General features: G+C 42.9%; 1 protein-coding gene across 13 annotated transcripts in view; it reads left to right on the forward strand.

Annotated features, from left to right (window-relative positions):
• WNK1 (WNK lysine deficient protein kinase 1) overlaps positions 1-23,790 on the forward strand; it is a 187,943-nt gene that overhangs the window by 49,631 nt on the left and 114,522 nt on the right. For all 13 annotated transcript variants that reach the window (XM_075069390.1, XM_075069414.1, XM_032796747.2 and 10 more), the window contains exons 2-4: positions 1,026-1,198; positions 14,230-14,450; positions 16,368-16,525. In XM_075069390.1, the coding sequence (XP_074925491.1) occupies positions 1,026-1,198; positions 14,230-14,450; positions 16,368-16,525 (552 nt within the window). The remainder of the gene's footprint in view (positions 1-1,025; positions 1,199-14,229; positions 14,451-16,367; positions 16,526-23,790) is intronic.

Genomic DNA, 23,790 nt, shown 5'->3' on the forward strand with positions numbered 1-23,790 from the left:
TAGCAGTGTCTGTAATGGAGCTTATGTTGGCTTATGTTTTCTCACGCAAGAGAGAGTTAACACTGACAGCTAGTTCGATCTAGGTTTTAGGTGTGGACCAGTCGTAAATCTCTAAATGTAGAAATCAGTCCTATAATCTTGATATTGATCCGCTTGCAGCAGGGAAATCCTAACTTGTTTAGTCTGCATACAAAAGAGGCAAATCTGAAGCATATTTCTTAATATTTGGGGATCCTTAAATGTATTGGACCACTGTATCTCCTTCCCCTAAGCATTAGTAGCTGTGAATCTGATTTTTGGCCGGGGTGGGGAGAATAATAGGCTCAGAGTATGTGAGCCTTGATTTATGCTACATACTTTTGATAGTATAACTACATTGCTCGGCTGTGGAAGATACCGACCTAACCCCGGCGTAGATAATGCTTTGTCGACAGAAGGGCTTCTCCCATTAGCTACTGACTCTTGGGGAGGTGGAGTACCTGTGCCGACAGGAAAAGCTCTCCTTTTGGCATAGGTAGTGTCTTCCAGGGAACTGGGGTAAAAATCTGTCTGGGATTGGTCCTGCTTTGAGCAAGGGGTTGGACTAGATGACCTCCTGAGGTCTCTTCCAACCCTGATATTCTACGATGTGTTACAGCTGCATTGGTGCAGCTGCGCTGCCACAGTGCTGTAAGTGTACAGAAGTCCTAAGACTAGCGACTCTCTAGAGAGCAATCGTATAGCATAAACCACTAAATCCGGTAAGAGGCTGTAGTAATAGAATGCATCTGCAGTTCTGCATTTATATACTGCATTTTAAAAAACAAACATGAAATATGCAATTGAATGACAACTGGGTGGAGTGAATTTGCTTGTAAGAGAATTAATCTGAGTGGACTTGAGTCTCCTCTTATCCCAGAATCTTACTAATGTGCAAGAATCAGCACGTTTCAGCTTGCTGCCCTTCCCATGTGTTTAAAGTGGGCTACTTTTGGATAGGTTTTTATAAATAACCTCTTTTTTTTTTTTTTTTTTTCTCCTGCTAGGATCGTAAGCTGTCAAAGTCAGAGCGGCAGAGATTTAAAGAGGAAGCTGAAATGCTAAAAGGGCTCCAGCATCCTAATATTGTTCGGTTCTATGATTCCTGGGAGTCTACAGTGAAGGGAAAGAAATGTATTGTTCTCGTGACGGAACTCATGACATCTGGAACGTTGAAAACGTAAGTGAGCTCAAGCACAAGAGGGGTATGTGGTGATTAGCATGACATCAGAATGTTGAAATAAAATGGAAACCAATGTTTCTTTTGAGAATATCTAAGGCCAAAGACCCATTGCTGGAAGTGAGGCAAACTGAAGCGTTCTCTATAATCCTAAAATTACTGCTCAAGTTGGATGCTATTAGCACCTTAATTAGAGTAATGGGCCATCCTTTGAGGTAGTGATGTTGATAAAGTGTCTCATCACTTTCTAATATACACAGGCAGAAAAAGTTTATTGGTTTGTTTTTAATTTCAAGGATTGAGGATACAAGCAGTGATCCTATTCATCTCTTTGTATCTCCCCCAACCCCGTGTTATGCTTAAAATGTAGTGGTGGTGTAGCCCTGTTGGTCCCAAAATATTGGAGAGACAAGGTCTTTGGGACAGGGAATGCTGCTTTGTACAGTGCCTAGCATAATCAGGCCCTGATACTTGATTGGGGTCTCTGGGTGCTTCCACAATATAAATAATGCATAGAAGTAAGAAAAGTTATTTGAAAAGATTTTTATTTAATGGTAAATTTATGGGGAATTTCAAAAGTAAGTGTATGTCTGAACTTCCAGACTGTAATTGAGCTCTCTGTAAAACTGTAAATCTTTTTTAAGCCTGAGCTGAAGTGAGCATTAGGAAATTGAGTTGCAAGGAAGCCCTCTAGTGGTGACTGCAAGCTCACAGAGAACATTATGGAATCATAGGATATTAGGGTTGGAAGGGACCTCAGGAGATCATCTAGTCCAACCCCCTGCTCAAAACGGGACAAATTGCCAGACAGTTTTTTATGTTTTTTCTTTACTGCCCTTTCACTAACTCGCGCGATGACGTATAGAGCGATCTCTCACAGCTCACCAACCACCGAGCTAAGCCCTCCACTTCAAGTGCAGTTTTGCAACTTCCTTGGATTATAGGGTAGACATAGTTGGATGTTTCATTGAACATGTGCACAGTTTGTCTATTGAACTAGAAGAATTTGGGGGGTGGGATTTTGGAGTATTTAATTGCCCTTTAAATATGACAGACTTGATTTCTAGTGAATAATAGTCAGCCTGTAGGAGCTTGAAACAGTCTGTAAACAAGTTGATAATCCCATTCAGTCAAATACCCTGACCTGCTTGTGTTATTGTGAGGATTACTGATGGCCACAAAATGAACACAGAGCAGGAAAAATACCTTTTTCCACTGAGAATTCTAGATTACATTTGCAGGGAAGTGCTATCCTTTGTTGCATCTGTTACTCACTGAAGTCCTACAATCATGAATGGTTTTTCTGCCCATGCAATGCCAAGGAACTGTTCAAGGAAAGGGTTGTGTTTCTCTCCCTCTCACCACCCCTGGTGGTTCAGCCTTCAAACAATGCTGTGCTCTACATTTATTGCTATAGATCTTATGTAGAACTAGTTGTTGCCCTGGCCTATTGAAAAGGTTTGAGGTGACTGTCACAGTTCAGGCAGTTGCACCTTACTATCTCCCCTTTGTGATGCAGCGAGGGCACCTGCTCCAGACTCCTGAGCTGTCCCTTTTCATGGGTGGAGACATGTTTCTCCCCCTCTGGACTGGCTATTTCCAGAGCTGAACAGTTCCTTGCCTTCACTGTGTTGTTCCCCAGGATAAGAGGTGTCTAAGCAGAACCCCTGCTTTGCTTCTCTGCACTGAGATGGTACATAGTATACATGCCCAGAGTTTTTTAGATTACCAAACTGCTTTTATGAACAATGACATACAATCTCCAGGCAAAAGCATTACAGGAAAACCTTTTTTTTTCTTAAAACAGTAAAGAATATACACATGCTAATAAGCTTACGACACAACAACAGACATCACCCTTCACTCCAAAAAGTCGCTCAGGTGGTGATTAGTCCCTTCAAACCCTGACCCTCCTCTCCCTCCCCTCCCAAGTGTTTTTTTTAACTTTGGACACAAGTTGATCACAGCTTCAAGCTCAAACCAAACACTTTAAGTCTTATGGGGTTTGCAGTGGGCAATGACCTTCAACTGTCACCTAAAGGAAAAATTCCTTTCTCGACCCCCAAATATGCGCATATCAGATTAAAAGCCTCTGGGCACCGCAGGAAAGAAATTCTCTGTAGTAAATCAGAATCCCCACCTCATCTCTTCATCCCATCACACAGACCCCACTGGGCATATTTACCTGCTCAAATATCAAAGATCAATTAATTGCCAAAATACGGTTTATCCCATCATACTGCAGCCCCTCCCATAACTTATCAAATGCTTAGTCTTGAAAGGCAGATATGTCTTTTGCCCCACTACTCCCCTTGGAAGGCTGTTCCAGAACTTCACTCCTCTAATGGCTAGGAAACCTTTGTCTAATTTCAAGTCTAAACTTCCTAATGTCCAGCTTTATATCCATTTGTTCTTGTGTCCACATTGGTACTAAGCTTTAAATTAATTCCTCTCCCTCCCTGATATTTATCCCTCTGATACATTTATAAAGAGCAATCATATCTCCCCTTAGCCTTCTTTTGGTTAGGCTAAACAAGCCAAGCTCTGAGTCTCCTTTCATAAGACAAGTTTTCCATTCCTTGGCTCATCCTAGTAGCCCTTCTCTGTACCTGTTCCAGTTTGAATTCATCCTTCTTAAACATGGGAGGCCAGACCCACACACACTATTCCAGATGAGGTCTCACGAGTGCCTTGTATAACGATACTAGCACTTCCTTATCTTTACTGGAAATACCTTGCCTGATGCATCGTAAAACCGCATAGCTTTTTTCACAGCCATGTCACATTGGTGACTCGTAGTCATCCTGTGATCAACCAATACTCCAAGGTCCTTCTCTTCCTCCTGTTACTTCCAACTGATGCATCCCCAATTTATAACCAAAATTCTTGTTGTTTAATCCCTAAATGCATGACCTTGCACTTTTCACTAAATTTTATCCTATTACTATTACTCCAGTTTACAAGGTCATCCAGATCTTCCTGTATGATGTCCCGGTCCTTCTGTGTTAGCAATACCTCTCAGCTTTGTGTCATCTGCAAACTTTATTAGCACATTCCCACTTTTTGTGCCAAGGTCAGTAATAAAAAGATTGGTTCCAAAACCGATCCCTGAGGAACTCCACTAGTAACCTCCTTCCAGCCTGACAGTTCACCTTTCAATATGTCCCATTGTAGTCTCCCCTTTAACCAGTTCTTTATCCACCTTTTCACTTTTCATATTGATCCCCATCTTTTCCAGTTTAACTAATGATTCCCCATGTGGAACCCAATGCCTTACTGAAATTGAGGTAAATTAGATCCACTGCTTTTCCCTTGTCTAAAAAATCTGTTACCTTCTCAAAGAAGGAGATCAGGTTGGTTTGGCACGATCTACCTTTTGTAAAACCGTGTTGTATTTTGTCCCAATTACCATTGACGTCAATGTCCTTAACTACTTTCTCCTTCAAAATTTTTTCCAAGACCTTGCATACTATAGATGCCAAACTAAGAGGCCTATAGTTGCTCGGATCACTTTTTTCCGTTTCTTTAAAAATAGGAACTACTGTTAGCAATTCAGTCGTACGGTACAACCCCTGAGTTTACGGATTCATTAAAAATTCTTGCTAATGCGCTTGCAATTTCGTGTGTCAGTTCCTTTAATATTCTTGGATGAAGATTATCTGGGCCCTCCAATTTCGTCCCATTAAGCTGTTCGAGTTTGGCTTCTACCTCGGATGTGGTAATATCTACCTCCATATCCTCATTCCTATTTGTCATCCTGCCATTATCCCTAAGCTCCTCATTAGCCTCATTAAAGACTGAGGCAAAGTATTTGTTTAGCGTAAGGCAAATTATTTGTTTTGATTTATTGGGCCATGCCTTAGGTTATCCTTAACTCCACTCCATCCTCAGTCAAGTGTTTACGCGGTTCCCACTTCTCTCTTTGGTTTCTTCTTATTAGCTATAGGCGATTAGGAACTTTACTTATTGGTTTTTATGTCCCTTTGCCAAGGGATCCAACTTCTACATGGCTTTTGGGCCTCTCACTTTATCCCTACATGTTCTTGACCTCAATAAGGTTAGCTTTCCTTGCTGATCACGTCCCATCTTCCACTCCTTGTAGGCTTTTCTGCTTGTTTATTTATCTCTCTCGCTGAGATTTCTTAATCCTCTCTCTGAGATGCTTGCTCATCCAGCTTGGTCTACAACGTCTGCCTATGAATTTTTTCCCCTTTCTTGGGATGCAGGCTTCAGATAGTTTCTGCAACTTTGACTTGAAGTAATTCCAGGCCTCCTCCGCCTTTAGATCCACAAGTTCTTCAGCCCAATCCACTTCCCTGACTAATTTCCTTAATTCTTTAAAGTTAGCACTTTTGAAATAAAAAAAACCTAGTCCCAGATCTATCTTTGTTTATCCTTCCATCTAGTTTGAACTGAATTAGCTCATGATCACTCGAACCAAGGTTGTCCCTTACAACCATTTCTTCTGAGGTCCTCACTGCTCACCAAAACCAAATCTAAAATAGCATCCCCTGTTGTTGGTTCTTCAGCTACTTGAAGGAATCCAACAGCTATCACACCCAGAAAAATCTGAGCCCTATTATTATTACTAGCACTTGTTCTCCAGTCTCCCATGATCACACAATTCCCATTAGTGTTTACTTCATTAAAAACATTAAAGAGGTCTCTATCATATCCAAATTGGATCCTGGTGGTCTGTAGCACACTCCAAGCACTATCTCAGGGGAGGCTCTACTAGCTTTCTTTCCCAGTGTGATTTTTTGCCCAGACAGACTGTCTTATCCATTCCATCACTTCTTATTTCTTTACAGTTCGTCATCGATATACAGTGCTATTCCATCACCTTTGTCTTTATTTCTGTCTTTCCTAAACAGCACGTAGCTTTCAATACTTGTACTCCAGTCATGACTACTATTCCACCATGTTTCTGTTATCCCTAAAATATCCGGTTTCACTTCCTGCACCAGTAGCTCTAGTCCATTTTGTTACCTAGGCTCCTCGCATTAGTGTACAAACATCTTAATTTTTGCTATTTGGCTTCACTGACATTCTTTAACCGATTAGGCACAGACATTCTACCAGCAGTATCTATTAGACTGGTATCTACACTACCCTTCCTCCTTATGTCTATTCTCCTATCCACAGCTGTATCCTTTCTTTCTTTCTTTGTTTTCTTATAAAATATAAAATAGGTATATCTCCAATCTCCTAGAACTGGAAGGGACCTTGAAAGGTCATTGAGTCCAGCCCCCTGCCTTCACTAGCAGGACCAAGTACTGATTTTCTTCCCTCTGTGTTAAATTCCCAATTACCTGGACATCTCCCAACCATCTCCCCCAAATTCCTGGTTTAAAGCTCTTAATCAGTTGTGCCAGCCTCCATCCTAGAAGTCTATTTCCCTCCTTACTTAGGTGAAGTCCCTCCCGAGAGAACAGTCCTCTGTCCATACTTCCCAGTGGCCATAGATCCCAAAGCCCTCTGTATAGCACCACTATCTGAGCCATCTGTTGATCACCATAATCTTGTCACAACTTTGCCTTTCTCTAGGAACAGGCAGAATCCCATTGAAGATCACCTGAGCCTCAATTTCCTTAAGTGTCTTCCCCAGTATGGCATAGTCTCCCTTGATATGTTCCAGCGAGAATCTAGCTGCATCATTTGTTCCCACCTGAAGGACAATAAGCGGATTCTTTCCTACTCCCCTTAGAATCCTTTTCAGCCTCTAGTCCACATCCCATATCTTAGCACTCGGCAGACAGTACACCCTTATGTTCTCTGGATCAGCTCTAGTTACACACCTGTCTATTCTTCTCAGTAAGGAATCCCCAATCACGTAGACCTGCTCTTTCCTGGTGACAATGCGATTCTCTGGTCTATCCCCTGTTCCCTCTGGCTGCAAATCCTGTCGATTTCTATTGTCCCTTGCAATCCTCCGCAACCTGTCCTGTGTTCTCCAGGGGCTCATGTTTGGTGGTGTCTCCATTGACTCTTTGCTTCTTCCTATATGTTTCAAGTGTGTTAGGAGAGAATTTAGTGCATTCTACTTGTTTTTGGTATTGGGATTTCAGAATAAAGTTCTAGTGCTAGGTTGAGTTGTTCAATTGGAGGTTTTGACAGATGGACAGGAGGGTTTTGGCACTTCAGGAATTGTGGGAGGCAGGAAAGGACTGAGAGGAAAATATTGGTTGGATGTTTATATTAAAACAAGTAAATAGTTAATAGTGACACGTAAAGATATTTTAAGTTGCAAACATAATCTGTTATGCTGAATGGGTCAGTCAGCATCTTTCAAATCTTCAGACTCAAGAGAAGATCACCACATTTTTTTTAAACTGTAAGTCTGAACAGTTCTTGTTTGTCTTGTTCCAGGTTACACATATCCAAGCTGGTAGGCTGTACTGACTGCTAGTGATGCCAGTATTTCTGCCTCTCTATTTTGTATCTCGTACAGGCTTTTCTTTCATTATTTGATGGGGTTTTACTACACAGGGTTTGACAACAGTTTTCTGTCCCAGAATCTGTCCAGCCCATGAGCGTCTTCCCATTAATCTCCTGTTCCCACTAGGGATCAGATGAGTCTGAGTCCAGGACAGTACAACAGGACAAGTATACCTGTACCTGAAGTGCGACCCTGTCTGTCACCACACCCTGTTCCCCAGGCTGTGTAACTGCTTTCCTCTGAAAGTTCACTCACGTAGTTGACTCTGGGTAGAAAGACGGAACTTTTTTTAGAAGAAACATCTTAATCATCGTCTCACAGGATCAGATTTAAAAACTTAAATGGACTGAGCTTCCGCATTGCATAATGGGAGCATAACTCAGTCCTGGTTTACCTCAAGTCATGGGTGGCAGGTATTACAGGTCATGGGAGGTGTCGGGTTTGGCGGTGAAGTTTTTGCTTTATTATGCTCAGTGCCGGTTCTAGGACTACTGAGGAGGCACATACCACCACCTCAGCAGCCCCAGAACCTGCATGGGGCATATCAAGTGTCTTCTACAGATGCTTTTCCCCTGGGTGGTGTGCAGGTTGGGTCTGGGGAGGGGAGGGATGACTGCAGCCAGCCGCAGGCTCCTTCTGGCGGGGGGAGGCTTTGCTCAGGGCTTTGGCCAGTCTAGCCGGGGCTCGTCTGCTTGGGGCTTCAGCCAACACAGCTGGGGCTCCTCCGCTGGGTGGGGGGGTGCTGGGCTGTGGCTGGCCTGGGACTCGTCTGGGCTGGGGGGGCAGGGGGGAAGAGGCCTTGGGGATTCAGCCAGCCTGGAGCTCCTCTGGGCTGGGGTGGGAGGCTTGGGGCTCCTATGCCCAACAGTGAGGTCTTGCGGGCTCTGGCCACACAGGGTCTCAGGGCTGTGGCCATGGTGAGGGCAGAAGGGGCGGAGCTGGGGGCTAGCCTCCCCAGAGGGGGGCTCCACCCGTTGTCCATGCCTCAAGTACAGGTTTATGGCATATTAAGACCTTACCTGTGGCACTAGAAAGGCTCAGATCCTATCTCGTAGAACTGGAAGGGACCCTGAAAGATCGAGTCCAGCCCCCTGCCTTCACTAGCAGGACCAAGTTCTGATTTTGCCCTAGATCCTTAAGTGGCCCCTTCAAGAGTTGAGCTTACAACCCTGGGTTTAGCAGGCCAATGCTGAAACCACTGAGCTATCCATCCCTCAGCATTAAATTAAAACTAGCCAACACCAAAGTAGCGCAGAACACTTCTGCAAATTGGAAGCTTCTCATATATGTAGCTTCTGTTTAAGGAATTTATTTACACAGTGACTTGCCCCACCCGCAGTCCTTCTTCTAGTCCTGATTGCCCTTTGATTTGGAGTGTCATTAAGCTAAACTCCATGAGTAGGGCCCTGCCAAATTCATGTTCACTTTGATCGATTTCACAGCCACAAGGTCTTAAAATTGTCAATTTAATGTTTTTGGGTGTTTACATCTGAAATTTCAGTGTTTTAACCATGGGAGTCTTGATCCAAAGGAGATTGTGCGGGGCCCCAAAGCCATTGTAGGGGGACTGCAAGATTTCCATACTTCTGGGCTGCTTTCAGAGCCCAGTTGCGAAGGCAGCAGCTGCAGAGTTTCCTGCAGCTGGAGGAGGCTCCTGGAGGTGGAGGTAGGCCTGATCTCACCAGTGCTGCTGGGAGCACCCCAACCAGGGGCTCTAGTTGCTAGTCAGAGCCAGTGATGGATTAGTGCATGGGCCCATGGGGCTTGGGCCCAAGGGCCCTGGACAATTTGAAAAAGGGGAGCCCTGAGCCCTGACAGGAGCTATGGGAGCTGAAGCCTCAAGCTCAGATGCTCTGAGCCCCAAGAGGAGCCATGGGGGCTGAAGCCTTAAGCTCAGGCAGGAGCCAGCAGGAGGGGCAGAAACCTGGATTCTGTGCAGGAACCAGGGCAGGGCACCCCGAGTCTCAGCTGGTGCCGTGGGGGTTGGCAGCAACCCCAAACCTGGGCAGGAACTACAGGGGGAGGGGGAGGGCTGGAGCTGTGGGGGGTGGCAGACCCCAGCCCAGGTCCCTGAGCTTGAGCAGGAGCTGCAGGATGTGGAAGCCCTGAGTCCCAGCTGGAGCCTAGGTGCCCCCAGCCCTGGCAGGAGTTGCTGAAGGGGGAGAGGGGTAGTAGCCCTGAGCTCAGGCACCCAGAGTCCAGTTACTAATACAACAAGAGAGTAACTATTTGTAGAATCATATGGCTTTAATTTCATGTTACTTCTCTTTTGCCCTAATCCTGCTAAGGAATCTTCCTGTCCAAGTCCTAATGAAGGTCAGGGTTGTCTGTAACTAAAGTGAAACATGTTTCCATATCTTCGGCAGAATTTGAAAGGGACAATCAAATTTGTCTGTTAGTTTTGTTTTGTAAAGCAAGCCTATGAAATACTAAATAGTTTTACTAAATAAACTCTAAATAAGTAGTTTATTGAACAAGACCTGCAGTGTTTCCAACTTCTTGTTAATGCATGAGAACAAAGTGAAATTAACTGGTCTGTTTTCATTGTGAAAGATGAGAGAAGTGTAAAGAGCATAAATATAATTCAAATTTAAAACTATTTGAGGTTTAATTTAAATTCCCTAACAGCTATTTAATGTGGCTCTTTCAAAACTAATGTTCATCCAAGAACTGCTTCTTAAAGCCATTGAAATGTTCATTGCTGTTTTTTAAAAGAGAGCTGCAGTGATTAGTTGGCTGAGCCATTTATAAGTTTTCAAAACCATGTTTAGAAACTGTTCTTTTTCTGTTAACTGAATGGGACTCATGTAACTCAGAGGAAGGATTGCACTTTTATGTCAGACTAGATTTCCTGCTGGTTCTCTTTTTAAACAAAATTTAACTGTTAAAAGAAGAGACAATGACTCTTGGATGCCATCTGGAATTGAGGTATCACTCCCCCCTGCAACCCACCAGCCTGGGCTCCCTTTACATTGTACTGTGACAATCTGCCCAGACCACATACAAGTAGGGACACACCCAGCTGCAGTTACATGCAGATGTTGTGATTGGCCCTGCATGGGAAGACTCCAGCTAGGGAACTTCCCAGGTACTCAGGCAGGCGTCCCCTCTGGAGTCTAAACCCAAAATTATGCTCTTGCGCTGCACAGGGAACTATACAGCGTAAGCTCATGAAATTTGCCCCCTCCCTCCATGTGGAGAGGAATACACAACTGCTTTCTGCCCTGAGTTATGACTCCCACACATTGGTTTTAGACAATGCAAAAAAGTTTATTAACCACAAAAAAATAGATTTGAAATGATTATAAAGGATAGCAAACAGATCAAAGGAGCTTACCTAGCAAATAAACCAAGTATGCCTAATACTTCTAACTTCAGATTCAAAAAGATACAGGCATACAAATAGGGTAATCATACTCAGTAAATTATAATCTTTTCAATGATACCTCACATGATTTATCTTGTCTAAAAAACATTGTCATAATATTATAATATCACTGAAGAATATGGGGTGCAGTGTCACAATGACCTGATGTTCTGTTCTTTCGCTTTATGCTGTGAAAAGGTCTGATACAGTTGTGTGGCTTTTTCTGCTGTGGTTTTACCTTCAAAATGTTCATTTTGGCCTTGTTGAGGGAATCTCAGTGTAGCATAGACTCACAGTTTAGTTGAAGGAGAGAGTGCCCAATTTTTCACACATCTGACCTTTTTTCCAGGAATGATAGTGCCAACAAAAACAAACCAAGTTCTAAACTGTCTGACTAAAATCTCTTCTCCTTTCAGTTGTTCAGCTTCCATTCATCTCTTGTGATATTTTGCTAGTTTCTATAGTAGTCATTTTTCCAGGCTAGACTATCTGAATTTCTAGTATAAAAATCAGCCAGTGAGGAGAAAATAACCCCTTTCAGGTCCTTCTTTATACACCATAAAGGGATTAAGACTATTTCCCCTCCATTTCAGGTAGTCTTTTAAATGAATACTTAAGAATGCAGAGTTTGCAAATCTGACTTTCCATTTGTTCTGACTTGCTGGCGATGCCCAAAACAATGTAATTACTGTCCGGATAATAGCTGTCTGCCTGGTAACTAATCTGTGTTTAAGATGTATTGTCTTCATTGGAAATGGACTAGAGTAAAGTTTTTCTTTCTCTTTTTAAAATGTCTGTGTGAGCTTTAAAAGTGACATGTGATTGGTAGCTTATGACAGTGTTCTTGGAAAATTACAACAATCCTGCAGGGATGCAGGATGATGGTATGAGCCTATCTCCTTTAGGAGTGAGGAGCTGGCAGTAGACCAGCATATTTGAGAATCAAGAATGTAATTGGAGATCCCAAAAGCTGAACTGGAGTGCTGCTACCATGTGACCCTTGGAACAGGCATTAAAAAGATGAATGACTGTGTCAGTAGCAAAAAGTATTTAAGCCAAAATCATGAGTGGTAGCTGATATGAACCAGAGCCTCTTTCATTCGCTCTCTTCCTGGGCTTGCTTTTTTTCTGTCCTTGTTCTCTCCTTAAATTGCGCTCTGATTTCCCTCTGGATTTGGCTCCTGATTGCTTTTACAGAGTTGTTTTACAGCAGGATTATCACTGGGAGCTTGATTTCAAGGGCTTTCTTTGAACCAGAGAAATTGTAGTAATGGGAATTAATGTCTGTGATCTTATGCGGGCAATGGTCCAAATGATTTCATCAAGACCAGTTCTTCTAATGAAGTGGATACACAGAAACCAGAACTCACATTGGCAGTGCTCTGGGGTAAACTTGATAATCACAGTCTTACAGCATCACACAGTACTGACCTCGCTGCTGGTCACAGGAATTAAGACAACTGTCTTGGAGTGGTGCAGGAGACAGCCATCTCAAGGATCGGTCCAAGACTGTGGATAAACTGGGAACCATCATCACCACCTTCATGTGCATGTGCAAAGCACATTTCGTCAACCTTTCTTTCTCTAATATAAACACACAGCCACATGTACGTTTTTAAAAACAAAGAAAACTCTACACTGCACACACAGTTCTCCTAGGGAGAAGATGAGAACACCAACCCGTACATGAAAGGTGTTAGTCATATTGCTTAATGCACTACTCATTGGTGTTCAGAGACTATGGTGATGGGGTTGGTATAAAAATCTGCATAGAAGGGGACACAGATGACACCTGTTAACAAGCCTGGAAACAAAAGTTCCATCTCTGGCCTGACTCTTGTATTTAGACTTTTTTGAAACCCATGTCCGAGACAAGCAATAGTGTGTCAAGAAACTTGAGATTGTGCCGTGTCTTCTCTGAAAGGTGGTTTGGATTTGTTGAATCTGTATTGTCCATTCAGTAGTGTGCATCCTTTGGGCTTGAAGGTTTCTCCACCTTCCCAGAGTTCTGTAATGAGTCCAGATGGTGTTCTCAGTTGGGTTTTAAGTGATTTAAATCCTGTCCTACATCTCTTGAGATCTTTGAGAACAGCTAACTTGATTAGTCAAGTTGAGGCAAGTTTGAACTGTACCCTAGGTCCCTGGCTGAGTTGCTTGGATTAATATTTCAGTAGCTGAGTGGTTGCTGTGGTGACTTCATAGCTGTCACTCACTACCCAACAAAACTTCTATTCATTCAGAATTTGACCTTCTCCAGCATTCTTTCCCTCTGCTGTGTCCAGGAAAAGGCATATTTATATAAGAGTGATCAGACCTAGCTACTTAAGCACTATATTTGAGGGAAAAATGAATTGAGGGGGAGGGTAGCTTTGCTAAGCCGGTGGTGCAGCATGGAAGATGTCAGTTTTAATAAGGAATAATTGGAGATAAAGGGTTTTAGAACCAGGATTAAAAAAATAAATGAAGCAGTCAGCTATCTGCATTTGAAGTCATATTTTGTCAAATCAGTGATTTGTTACAACTGTAGAATTGGAGTTCGATTTTATCCATCAGAACTATCAGTAGTCACCTCCTGGGTAATAAAATTAAACAGCAAAATGCTGAATTAACTAGATATGCCAAGCCAGCCCTGAGGCTCACTAAAAATATGTATATGGAGGGCAACTTGCTTAAAGGCTCTGGCCACGTTGGGGCCGTCTAGGCAGACTTAAAGTAGAAGACAAAGCTGAGGTTTGGAAGTGGACAGAACTAGCTATTTATGAATTCTTGAACTTTAACTGTCTTTCCTCTTCTGAAAGTTTTTTAAAGAACTACAGTCTCTCTGTCGGCAGGGCCAGACTAATGCAGCTGTCTAAAAGACAGTATGAAATATATTTGAGTCACAGCTGTTGCTGTCCACCCTTGCCAAGGAGAGGAATGATCAGTGGATCTGCAGAGCCAGCGTCCTGCCTATCTCCAAAAACCTGCTCACTGCTTCCATAGCTTACAGCTCTGCAGCCAATAGGGAGTGCTGACACTGTGTTGTGGAACAGTACTGTTCCTAAGCATCCAGTGCACTGAAATCGGTCGATTAAATGTAATAAATAGGCCACATGTAAATTGTAGTATACTTACTAGATTTGGTACTGTACATTAGTTGTTTTTATACATTAGCAGAATCAATGGTGAAAACTTAACGAATGAACCTGAAATGTGTGTTCCCTTGTACTCTGTTCTTTTTCTCAGGTATTTGAAAAGATTTAAAGTGATGAAAATCAAAGTACTACGAAGTTGGTGCCGTCAGATATTGAAGGGCTTGCAGTTTCTGCACACGCGCACTCCTCCCATTATCCACCGAGACCTAAAATGTGACAACATTTTCATCACTGGCCCCACTGGATCAGTCAAGATAGGAGACTTGGGTTTGGCAACCCTGAAACGAGCTTCCTTTGCCAAGAGTGTGATAGGTAAGCCTATTTTGTTTTTGGAGGCTGGTAGACCCAGTCCACTTACTTGGAAACTTGACCCTCCCAGAAGAAATTTCGCTCAAGTACACTTGTCTTAAAATACCTGATCTGAGCTCAAAAACGCGATTTACTAGTTTTGCTTCTGAATTGTGGGGCTCATTCTGCTGTACTGATTTAAATATCTTTTGTTGCAGGGTTTTGGTATCTGTGCTCCTAGTATTTGGATACAATCTGTGGAAGCATTTAGGGAATATAGGCTTATTCTGTTGTCCCCCCACAGCTTAGTTGAACACTGTTGATAAAACCACTGTAGTTGGATTATGGGATATTAAACAGATGTAAATCTCAAATTGTATTTATTGCCAATTTGTTTGAGTGCACACATAGTGGTTTTGGTGACATACCTCTCCCTTTCTATCAATAATATATCTTGATACCTAGCTTAGCATCTGGCCACATACCCAAATCTGCTAGCTTGTCAATCTAACATTGTAGTGTACCCTATTTTAGTTTGAGCTAGTTTGAAACTGACACCATTGGATCATCCTAGAAAACTGGTTTTATCAACTTTTGTTCTGATAGTGTGCATTATATTTAGACTAACAAGGGAGCAAGATGGTCCTTTTTAATGTGCTGCTAACACTTATATTGCTGAATGGTCCTTTACCTGTTCTTCTGAATACACTGATATAAGTTTGCAGATGTTTTGCCTGCTATCACTATTAAAATGTTTCCTGCTTCCTGATCAGGATAGTGTTTAAATATTGATAGAAGTGGAAAAATATACAATGGCAATATATAAAATTTCCTTACAAAACACATCCTCACCATGTGTTAATTTTCTGCCTAGAACTTCAGTCATATCCCTCTGTGTTCTTGCTAGCAATTGTTAGCCTATGGCTAACTGGATATAATTGACTTCTGGATTATGGGTTGTGGGGAAGGATTAGGGAAGCTAGGTTGACTGATCTTCAAACAGTCTTAAATCTGGTTAGCTTGCAGGAAATAATTCACTGCTTAAAGTCTTTCATCTCTGGCTTGGAGGAGCCCTGATCATACAGTGTGATCTCTTCACTTGCGGAGAGTGTGCTGTGATTGAGGCATTAGGGGGCAGTGCATCTTCTGCAAACTCTTTACATTAGGACTTGTTTGATCTCGCACTCTGTGCCTGTAACTCAATCTCTCTGTATTTCTAAGTATTTTTTGCCTGTAGGGTGTTCCTCACTATTGCCTGTATCTGCAGTAGGCCTATAAAATATACTGCAGGTGAGAAGGTAAGTATGTGAAGAAAAGGGCTCTGGTGAGTGGCCTTTGCAGAAAATTACTTTTATTTATTCCTTATGAAGCTTTATCTATAGTGACTGGGTTTTTCATTGCAAGGCCTTTTTCTGAACAGTTCCACTTCAAAAAGTAAATGGAGTGTTACAGGTCAGAGACTAGCTGTGGGCTCTTACCAGTACTACTTCTTTACAGCAGAAGTCAGACGGGTATGTTGCAACAAGCCCCATTGCCTCCTTTCTTACAGGGGGGAAAGGTAAGTGTCTAACTCTCCCTAGTATTTGGTTTGCAGTCTTGCTAGTCTTTTACTTTTTTTCCATTTGTCTTCAATTTGATCATCTCCTGATCCAATTTTTATTGTAGCCAAAGTTTCCCATTTCTGCCCTTACATTGAGTAACGTGTGGAAAGCAGTGAAAATATGGACCCTCTCATCTAATTTCTTACAAAGGCCTTGCAGTGGAACACCCGTGGGGTACATTAATGCAACAGAGTGACTAAGAGTTTCCTCCCTCTTCTTTTTGCCTCCACTTTCTCTTCTCTCACAGGTCTGCCCGTCCGCTTCCTCCTGCGGTGAGTAACGCCAGCAGCCTCTGCTCGCTTTGAGACATTTAGAGTCTGAATCGTTCTTTTAATTTAAGGTACCCCAGAGTTCATGGCACCCGAGATGTATGAGGAGAAATACGATGAATCCGTTGATGTATATGCTTTTGGGATGTGTATGCTTGAGATGGCCACGTCTGAATATCCTTATTCTGAGTGCCAAAATGCAGCGCAGATCTACCGTCGAGTGACCAGCGTAAGTCTCCCATACCTCTCTACTGATTCGAGAGCTGGTGCTACCGCTAACAAAGGAAGCTGGATAGCTTCACACAGTGCAAGAAGTAAAAGACAACCTGACGCATCTTTAGGTGAAAATGTAGAAGTTGCTTTGCTTAGCTCAATTTACGGAAATACTAGAAGTGTGTGGAAAAGTGCTCAAAGGAAAATCACTTACAGGACTTAATATGCTATTAGAAATCAGATCTTTCATACACAGTCTAATATCCTACTTTCAGGTAAAACTACATAACAAGGTATGATATCAAAGTAAAATTCACTCCACTATCTCAGGATATTTTCTGATCCATGACAATTTTGTGCTTTTTGCCTTGGTAGTTTGAAACTTTAGTCTCTGGAATATACAAACTTGGGTCACAAATCTAGGGAACTCTGGATTAACTGATTGCCAATTCAGATCCTCATCTGTTTGTTTTTGAGTCATTGTAAGTTAATACTTTATTGCATCCTAAATTGCCTTTGGCTTCTTTGCTGTTGGGCCACTTTTCATAGTTGACTACTGGAAATCTTGTACATTATCAGCAGGTAACTGGCTCACAGAATGAAGTGAAACAAAGTCACTTGGAGTGCTTTGTTTCACAAAGTGAAACAAAGCCATACCACAAGATTAACAAGAGAACATATGGAAACTCATTGGGTTCCCACCAGTAGATAAAGGAAATCTGTTGGCAAACCAACCAACAAGGTTCTTTACTTCCAAATTGGAAGGGTCCCCGCCCACCCCCCAAAAAAAATCAGTTAAGAAACAGACCACTTATAGATGCCAGAAATTCCAATTCTGAGGATTACTATCACCCCCCCTTTCTTATTTTTCTGAATATTTAGCTCTGAAGACTGACTACTTATCCAGCATGCTGCAAGACAGCAGTATTATCCTCATTAGGAGACCTTCAACTATTTCACATTATACTTAAAGAGGAAAAAAAAAAAAAAAAAAAAAAAAAGCGCCAGCACTGAATCTCAAACTGAATTGGAGGTCCCATCATTCCCAACTACTCAAACTTACACTCTTGATTTGGTGCCACGGCTGGTGGCTCTAACTATTCAAATATCACCATCTGAATGTCTGTGGCAACAGAAACCTCCCTAGTCTGACCCAGTGACATGTTTACAAGCACTCCATTTGGCACTTTAGAGATGGGGTGAGCATTTGTGAATGAAGTGCTTAGCTTTGGAAGAAACACCAATATAGTCCGTGCTCCTAATGCCTCACAATCTAATGGGCAGATAGTGAGAAAACAAAATTGACTAGAAACGCTGAAGAAATGTGCAGTATCTTTTTGATTAAATATCATCCCAGTTGCTCCTTCCCACCTGAAGTACCTAAGATTTGAGGTTACTTCCAACTTGTCTTTTTTTCCATTTAGCCTGTCATCTGGCCTGCATGTGTTAATGAATGTCATGTAGCAGTAATCCCCTCACCCCTACCCTCCAAGAGGGTTTTGTGTCCATACTTGAAGGATTGATTGATTTGTACACTCTCTCACAAGACTGTGCCAATCAAGCAATGCAGGAGATACCAGAGTTGTTTGATTGACTTGGTCTTGTAGCAAATTGGGGAGGGGAGGAAAAAGTACTTGTTACGTGCCTAAGTGCTCTGCAGGGACCACACACACACACACACACACACACACACAGGCTTTTAAATGAAGGTAAAGAAGACACACCACACCAAGTAACCCCCCGCAACAACGGCGGACTTCATCCCTGCGGCAAGTTGCTAGTTCAAAGCAGGGAACGAGTCCAAAGAGCAAGACGGCTCCTACACACTAAATCATAGACTTTATGCTAATAGCATAGGCATGTGGGAGCTTTCCCACAACTGAACTATCTTTAATGGCAAAGGGCCAGGCTTTTCTAAACACGCCGGCTTCCCAGGCTGAGCTGCAAACAGCATTTGCTAGCACAAAACACCCTTTAGTAACCTGTCCCTGAGAAGGCGAACAGCCTCAGCTAAACCACCGTGACAAAATCTTCCGCAGTCCCTTACAGTACTTTTAGTGCATTTCCTTAGTCCCAGCCAGGATACACATTGCCTTGGATGTGAGCCTGTGGGTGAGAAGATATCCTGGATGACCTGCTCAGTGCAGGATGACCTGCTTCCTAGGGGAGATGGCTGCACATAAACACCCTCAAAGTGTACTGGCTAATATAGGGAACATATGCGTTAACTGCAACATTGTGGCTGTAGCTGTAGTTGTGAACCACCTGGATTGCTTTTTTGTGTTGTCTTGCTAAGGGAGTCCTGACCTTTTTGCTCTCTTGGGTGGAGGCAATAGTCAGTAAGGCCCTATGTGTTCTCTGACACTAACTGTGCAGCAGACTGCTTATGTTTATCTAAGACATTTCCAAGAGTGGTTACCAAAGCAAGTACTGCAGCACCTCCCTTTCCCCCAAATGGGGAATTCCTCTTGTAGACCAAACCACCAAGAAACTCAATACCAAGTACTCTTTAACAGTGGATACCCCAAACCCTGAAGTCCCAGACACTACAGCACTGACGTGGTATGAATTTCCATTGGGCTTCACATTCCTCCTCTGTCACTTGTATTAATGGTCTAAGGGTATACCTACACTGGAGTTTGAGGCTTCTATTTTTGCTAGCTCTGATCAAGCTAGCATGGGTATGTCTACCTAACATGGAAATGATACCTCCAGCTCCAGTGTAGACATACCCTAAGAAAACAGCTTAATGTGGGATTTCTTTAAATCTAATTACCTGATGAAGGTGGAGTTGATAGGCAGACCTACTAATGCTCACCCAGTATCTAAGAGTTGTGTCATGGGCCCCCTTATATCAAGATTTTTTCTATAGCAAAATCAGGTGCCTGTGGTCTCTACCTGGTTAATAACAGAACACGGCTGTAAGAATTTGGGATTTGCATTTGGGTGCCCAAACCATGCTGTACCTTTGAAAAATGCCTCTGTTGCTTTATAGTAGAGGATTTAAAAAAAAAAAAAAACTTGTGTGAAACAAGGCAAAGGATTTCCTGCCTACGTTGGATTCTGGCCCAGAAATCTTCGGTCAGTAGCCCAGCTCTTACCTCTTTTAGGATTTAAGTCTTTGTGCAAAACTCTTTATAAGGTGTTTTCAGTAGGGGACCTCTTATTCTAGTTATACTTTGAGTGGCATAACTTTGCCCTCTAGCTAGCTCTACATTGCCTTCAGTTAGTTGGAAGAGGTTTTATGAACCTCCCTTTGAACCTCATCTTCGAGATTTGCGGTTCTTTTATCCACAAGGTAGTTTTTGGATAGCAAACAACTCAACCAGGAACATGGGAGAGCGCTCTGCTTTTTCTGGTCTTCCTCCATCTTTAATCTTCTGTAATGACAAGGTGGCTCTGTGCATCTGTCCTAGCTTTTACAGGAAAGCCTGTCCCCATTTCAGCTAACCATGATATCTTCTTTGGAGTTTTGGTCCCAATCTAGAACACGAAGGGAAAAGCCTGCTGCTACCCATTAGACTTCAAGAGCAGCCCTCCTTTGTACTTAAATCAGATATATTCAGGGGAATGGACAGTTTTTTTTTTTTTCCTTTCTCTTTTTTAGGGTTTAAAGAAAGACCTCAGGCAGCTGGATTCATCATGGATAAGGCTAAGATTTTGTCATGGACAGGTGACGGGCAATAAACAAAAATTCATGGAAGTCGTGATCTGTCTGAATTTTGCTGCCATGGCTCCATGGTTTCCCTTGCCACCATGGTAGCTGGGAGCTGCAGGGTTCTCTCCCCACAAGGCTGTCCCCAGTCGCTGGAACCCTGCGGAGGGGCCACCTGAGGAGGTGGTCGCCTGTCGCTGGAACCCTGCCAGGGCCCTGCTGGCTGCCAGCTCCAGTCCTTCAGCCAGCGGGGGCTGAAGCAGAAAATGTCACGGGAGGTTTCTGGAAGTCACTTATTCTGTGACATCCATGACAAACGTAGCCTTAATCATGGATATTTTTTAATCAGGTGCAGACTCTAGAAGGCCTACAAACCCTTAGAATCTGACTGGCCAGTATAAATTAAAGCTCAGTCTGCCAGAGCCATGGCCAACATCTGGGCTGGAGATGGGAGATGTCAATAGACAAGCTTTGTAGAGCTGTAATCTGGTGTTCCTTGTGGCCTCGCTCACCATTAACAAATTATGCAGGTAGTTGTGGACCCAGCCCTTGGTTGCAGGGTATTTAGAGCAGGGCTTCCACAAGAAGCTTTCTTCAGGGAGCAGCTGAAGGGTTTGGAGGCTTGTATTCCTTCTTCCTCTGCTCCTTTGCTCTCAAGCTCCCTCTTAAAGTTGAGCCTGGACTCTTGTTCTCCCTCCCTACTGTGGGTTTTCAGTTAGATAGTGCTTTCTAGAATCTAGTATGTGTGTGCTGTCAGACTGATCTACAGTAAGGCATGTTCTCATTTGCTGGGTAACTGGCTTTCTGTGGTCCAGTTGAGACAGGGCCATGGACTCTAACCCTACCAGGCTTTCCAAGTTCAAGCATTGTTAGGGAGGTAGAGTGGGCAATTGGCAAGAATCACTGTGGCAAAGTGGAGGAGGGGAGCCCTCAAGGCAGACAAATCCTTGATTGCTCAACATGTCAGAACCAGTGAGGAGGAGGAGCCAAACCAAGCACAGAAAGCAAATTAGCTGGTAATTGAGGCTATACCTCTGACTCAGTGGACAAGATCACTTCAGATGAGGTTTTGTCTGTAACCTGCTTGGACATGTGAGAGTATTCAGTGAATACTTGAACACCAACCCAAGTTATATCCAGGCTACTGTTAGTTTCTCAGTTACCGTGCTCCACTGAGTGGACAGCAAGCATGCTTAATTTGCTCTTGCAGCATTTCTTTCTGGCTTTGCTTCCCCTTGGTTTAGTTAGATCTCATTCCAAAAGGGATATCTTAGAATGCTAAGAAGAAAACAAATGCTCTGCTTCTGTGGCAGCCCTATCAGTAGTTCTTCTATGCCAGACTCCTGAACTATTGATTATTTTTAAAGACCTCCTGGTTTTCCAGACCCCCAGTCATCAGGTAATGAGAGTTTCACATGCTGAAATGTCTCAGACCTGGGTAAGCCCTTTATGACCTTTAAACAAGAACTTATTTCAATACTGTGGTTCTCCTGTTTGATTTAGGGTTTTTTTGCCTCCCAGATGTGGCATCCCTGGAGCTAAATCTCCATGTCAGCTCTCCATTGGTATTCTGGGCCTCTGCTTGCCTTTCATTTATCCCCTATTCTATATGCAAAATTGATTTAACTGAACCCAGTTTGACAGTGATGGTCTCTGTGGAAACTACTGAACTATTACTAACCTTATTTGCTCTTTTTTCCTCAGTTTTTTCATATAGTATTTGAGGAAAACAAACTGGACCCATGTCTGCCTCTTGTGGACCTAAAGCTAGTTGCTAATGTGACATTCATTTCACCCTCAAAACTATTATTTCCAAGCCCTAAAAATTCCTGGCTGAGAACACAGAAATTCCTAGACGGGTTCTCCCCTGAGATGCCACCTGGAACTGGGGTACCACTGAACCCCTTGGCCCACCAGCCTGGGCTCCCGCTCACACTGTACCGCTGTGGCAAGCTGCAGATTCCTCCAGCCTGCACTTTCACCAGCATACATACAGGTAGGGGGACACCCAGCTGCAGTTACAAGCAGGCTTTCTGACCAGCCCCTGCATGGGAAAGCTACACCCAGCTCTTCAGGCAGGCACCCCCTCTGGAGTATAAACCCAAAATTATACTGTCTTGTGCTGCACAGGGGACTGAGCATAAGCTCATAAAATTTACCCTCTCCCTCAATGTGGAAAGGACTACTAACAGCCTTTTGCCCCGAGTTATGATTACCACACTAGTTTAGATCAGGGATTCTCAAACCAGGGGTTGGGACCCCTCAGGGGGTTATGAGGTTATTACATGTGAGGTCACAAGCTGTCAGCCTCCACCCCAAACCCCACTTTGCATCCAGTATTTATAATGGTGTTAAATATATAAAAAAGTGGTTTTTTAATTTATAAGGGGGGAGTCTCACTCAGAGGGTTGCTATTTGAAAGGGGTCACCAGTATAAAAGTTTGAGAACCACTGTTTTGATAAAAGCAAAAATAAGTAAACTACAAAACATAAATTTTAAGTGATTATAAGTGATAGCAAACACATCAAAGCAGATTACCTAGCAAATAAACAAAAAATGCAAACTAAACTTAATATACTAAATAGATTGAGTATGAATAGCAGATTCTCACCTTAAGAGATGATACAAGCAGGCTGCAGATTCTTTTGGGGCAAGCTGCACTTACCTTATAGCTTGGAATCTGCAGGTGTTTCATTCACAGGCTAAAAATCTCTTTAGCTTGGGTCCAGCTAAAGTTCAGTCTTTTTCCCTCTGGTATTTCCAGGAGTCCTCTTGTGTCGGTGGTGAAGAACACCAGATGTCACTCTCTGCCTTATATAGCTTTTGCATATGGTGGGAACCCTTTGTTTCAAAGCTTGGTTCCCAGACCAGTTGGTGGAAAAACACTGACATCCCGAGATGGAGTTTAGAGACATACAGTCACATCACGTCTTTATAAAAAGTCATAGTAGCTATTACTTGGAGGCTGTCTGTAGTGTTCTCAGGAAGGCTACCCAGGTGGGAGATAAGCTTCTCCTAAGGCCGATGGTTTTTTCTAATGGCTCATTGCCCTGAATAGGTCTTTCCCCACCCACTATCTAGACTAAAAACATCTTGTCTAGTGGGCGTTACCCTGGTGTAACTACATTTGAAATACAGATACATAGTCAATATTCATAAAATCAGATACAAAAATCATGCATGCATACAAACAGGATAATCATCTTTCCAATGACATCTCACACGACTCATCTTGCATAAAATAAATTGTCATTATTATATCACAGTATCACTATGAAAAATATGGGGTGCAGTGTCACAGTTCCTTTAAGTATCAGAGGGGTAGCCATGTTAGTCTGGATCTGTAAAAAGCGACAGTCGTGTGGCACACCTTATAGACTAACCGAAGTATTGGAGCATAAACTCTCGTGGGTGAATACCCACTTTGTCAGATGCAGTGGGTGATTCACCCATGGAAGTTTATGCTCCAATACTTCGGTTAGTCTATAAGGAGCCACAGGACTCTTGGTTGCTTTACGGTTCCTTTAAAGTAGATTGTACTATAGGTAATAGTGCTGAATAATTGAGGAAGATGACCTATCCTCCAAGATCTAGGTACGTGCATGTATATCCTTCTGAAGAAACT

The sequence above is a fragment of the Chelonoidis abingdonii genome, chromosome 1, assembly GCF_003597395.2.
Source record: "Chelonoidis abingdonii isolate Lonesome George chromosome 1, CheloAbing_2.0, whole genome shotgun sequence".
Taxonomy (NCBI): Eukaryota; Metazoa; Chordata; order Testudines; family Testudinidae; genus Chelonoidis; species Chelonoidis abingdonii.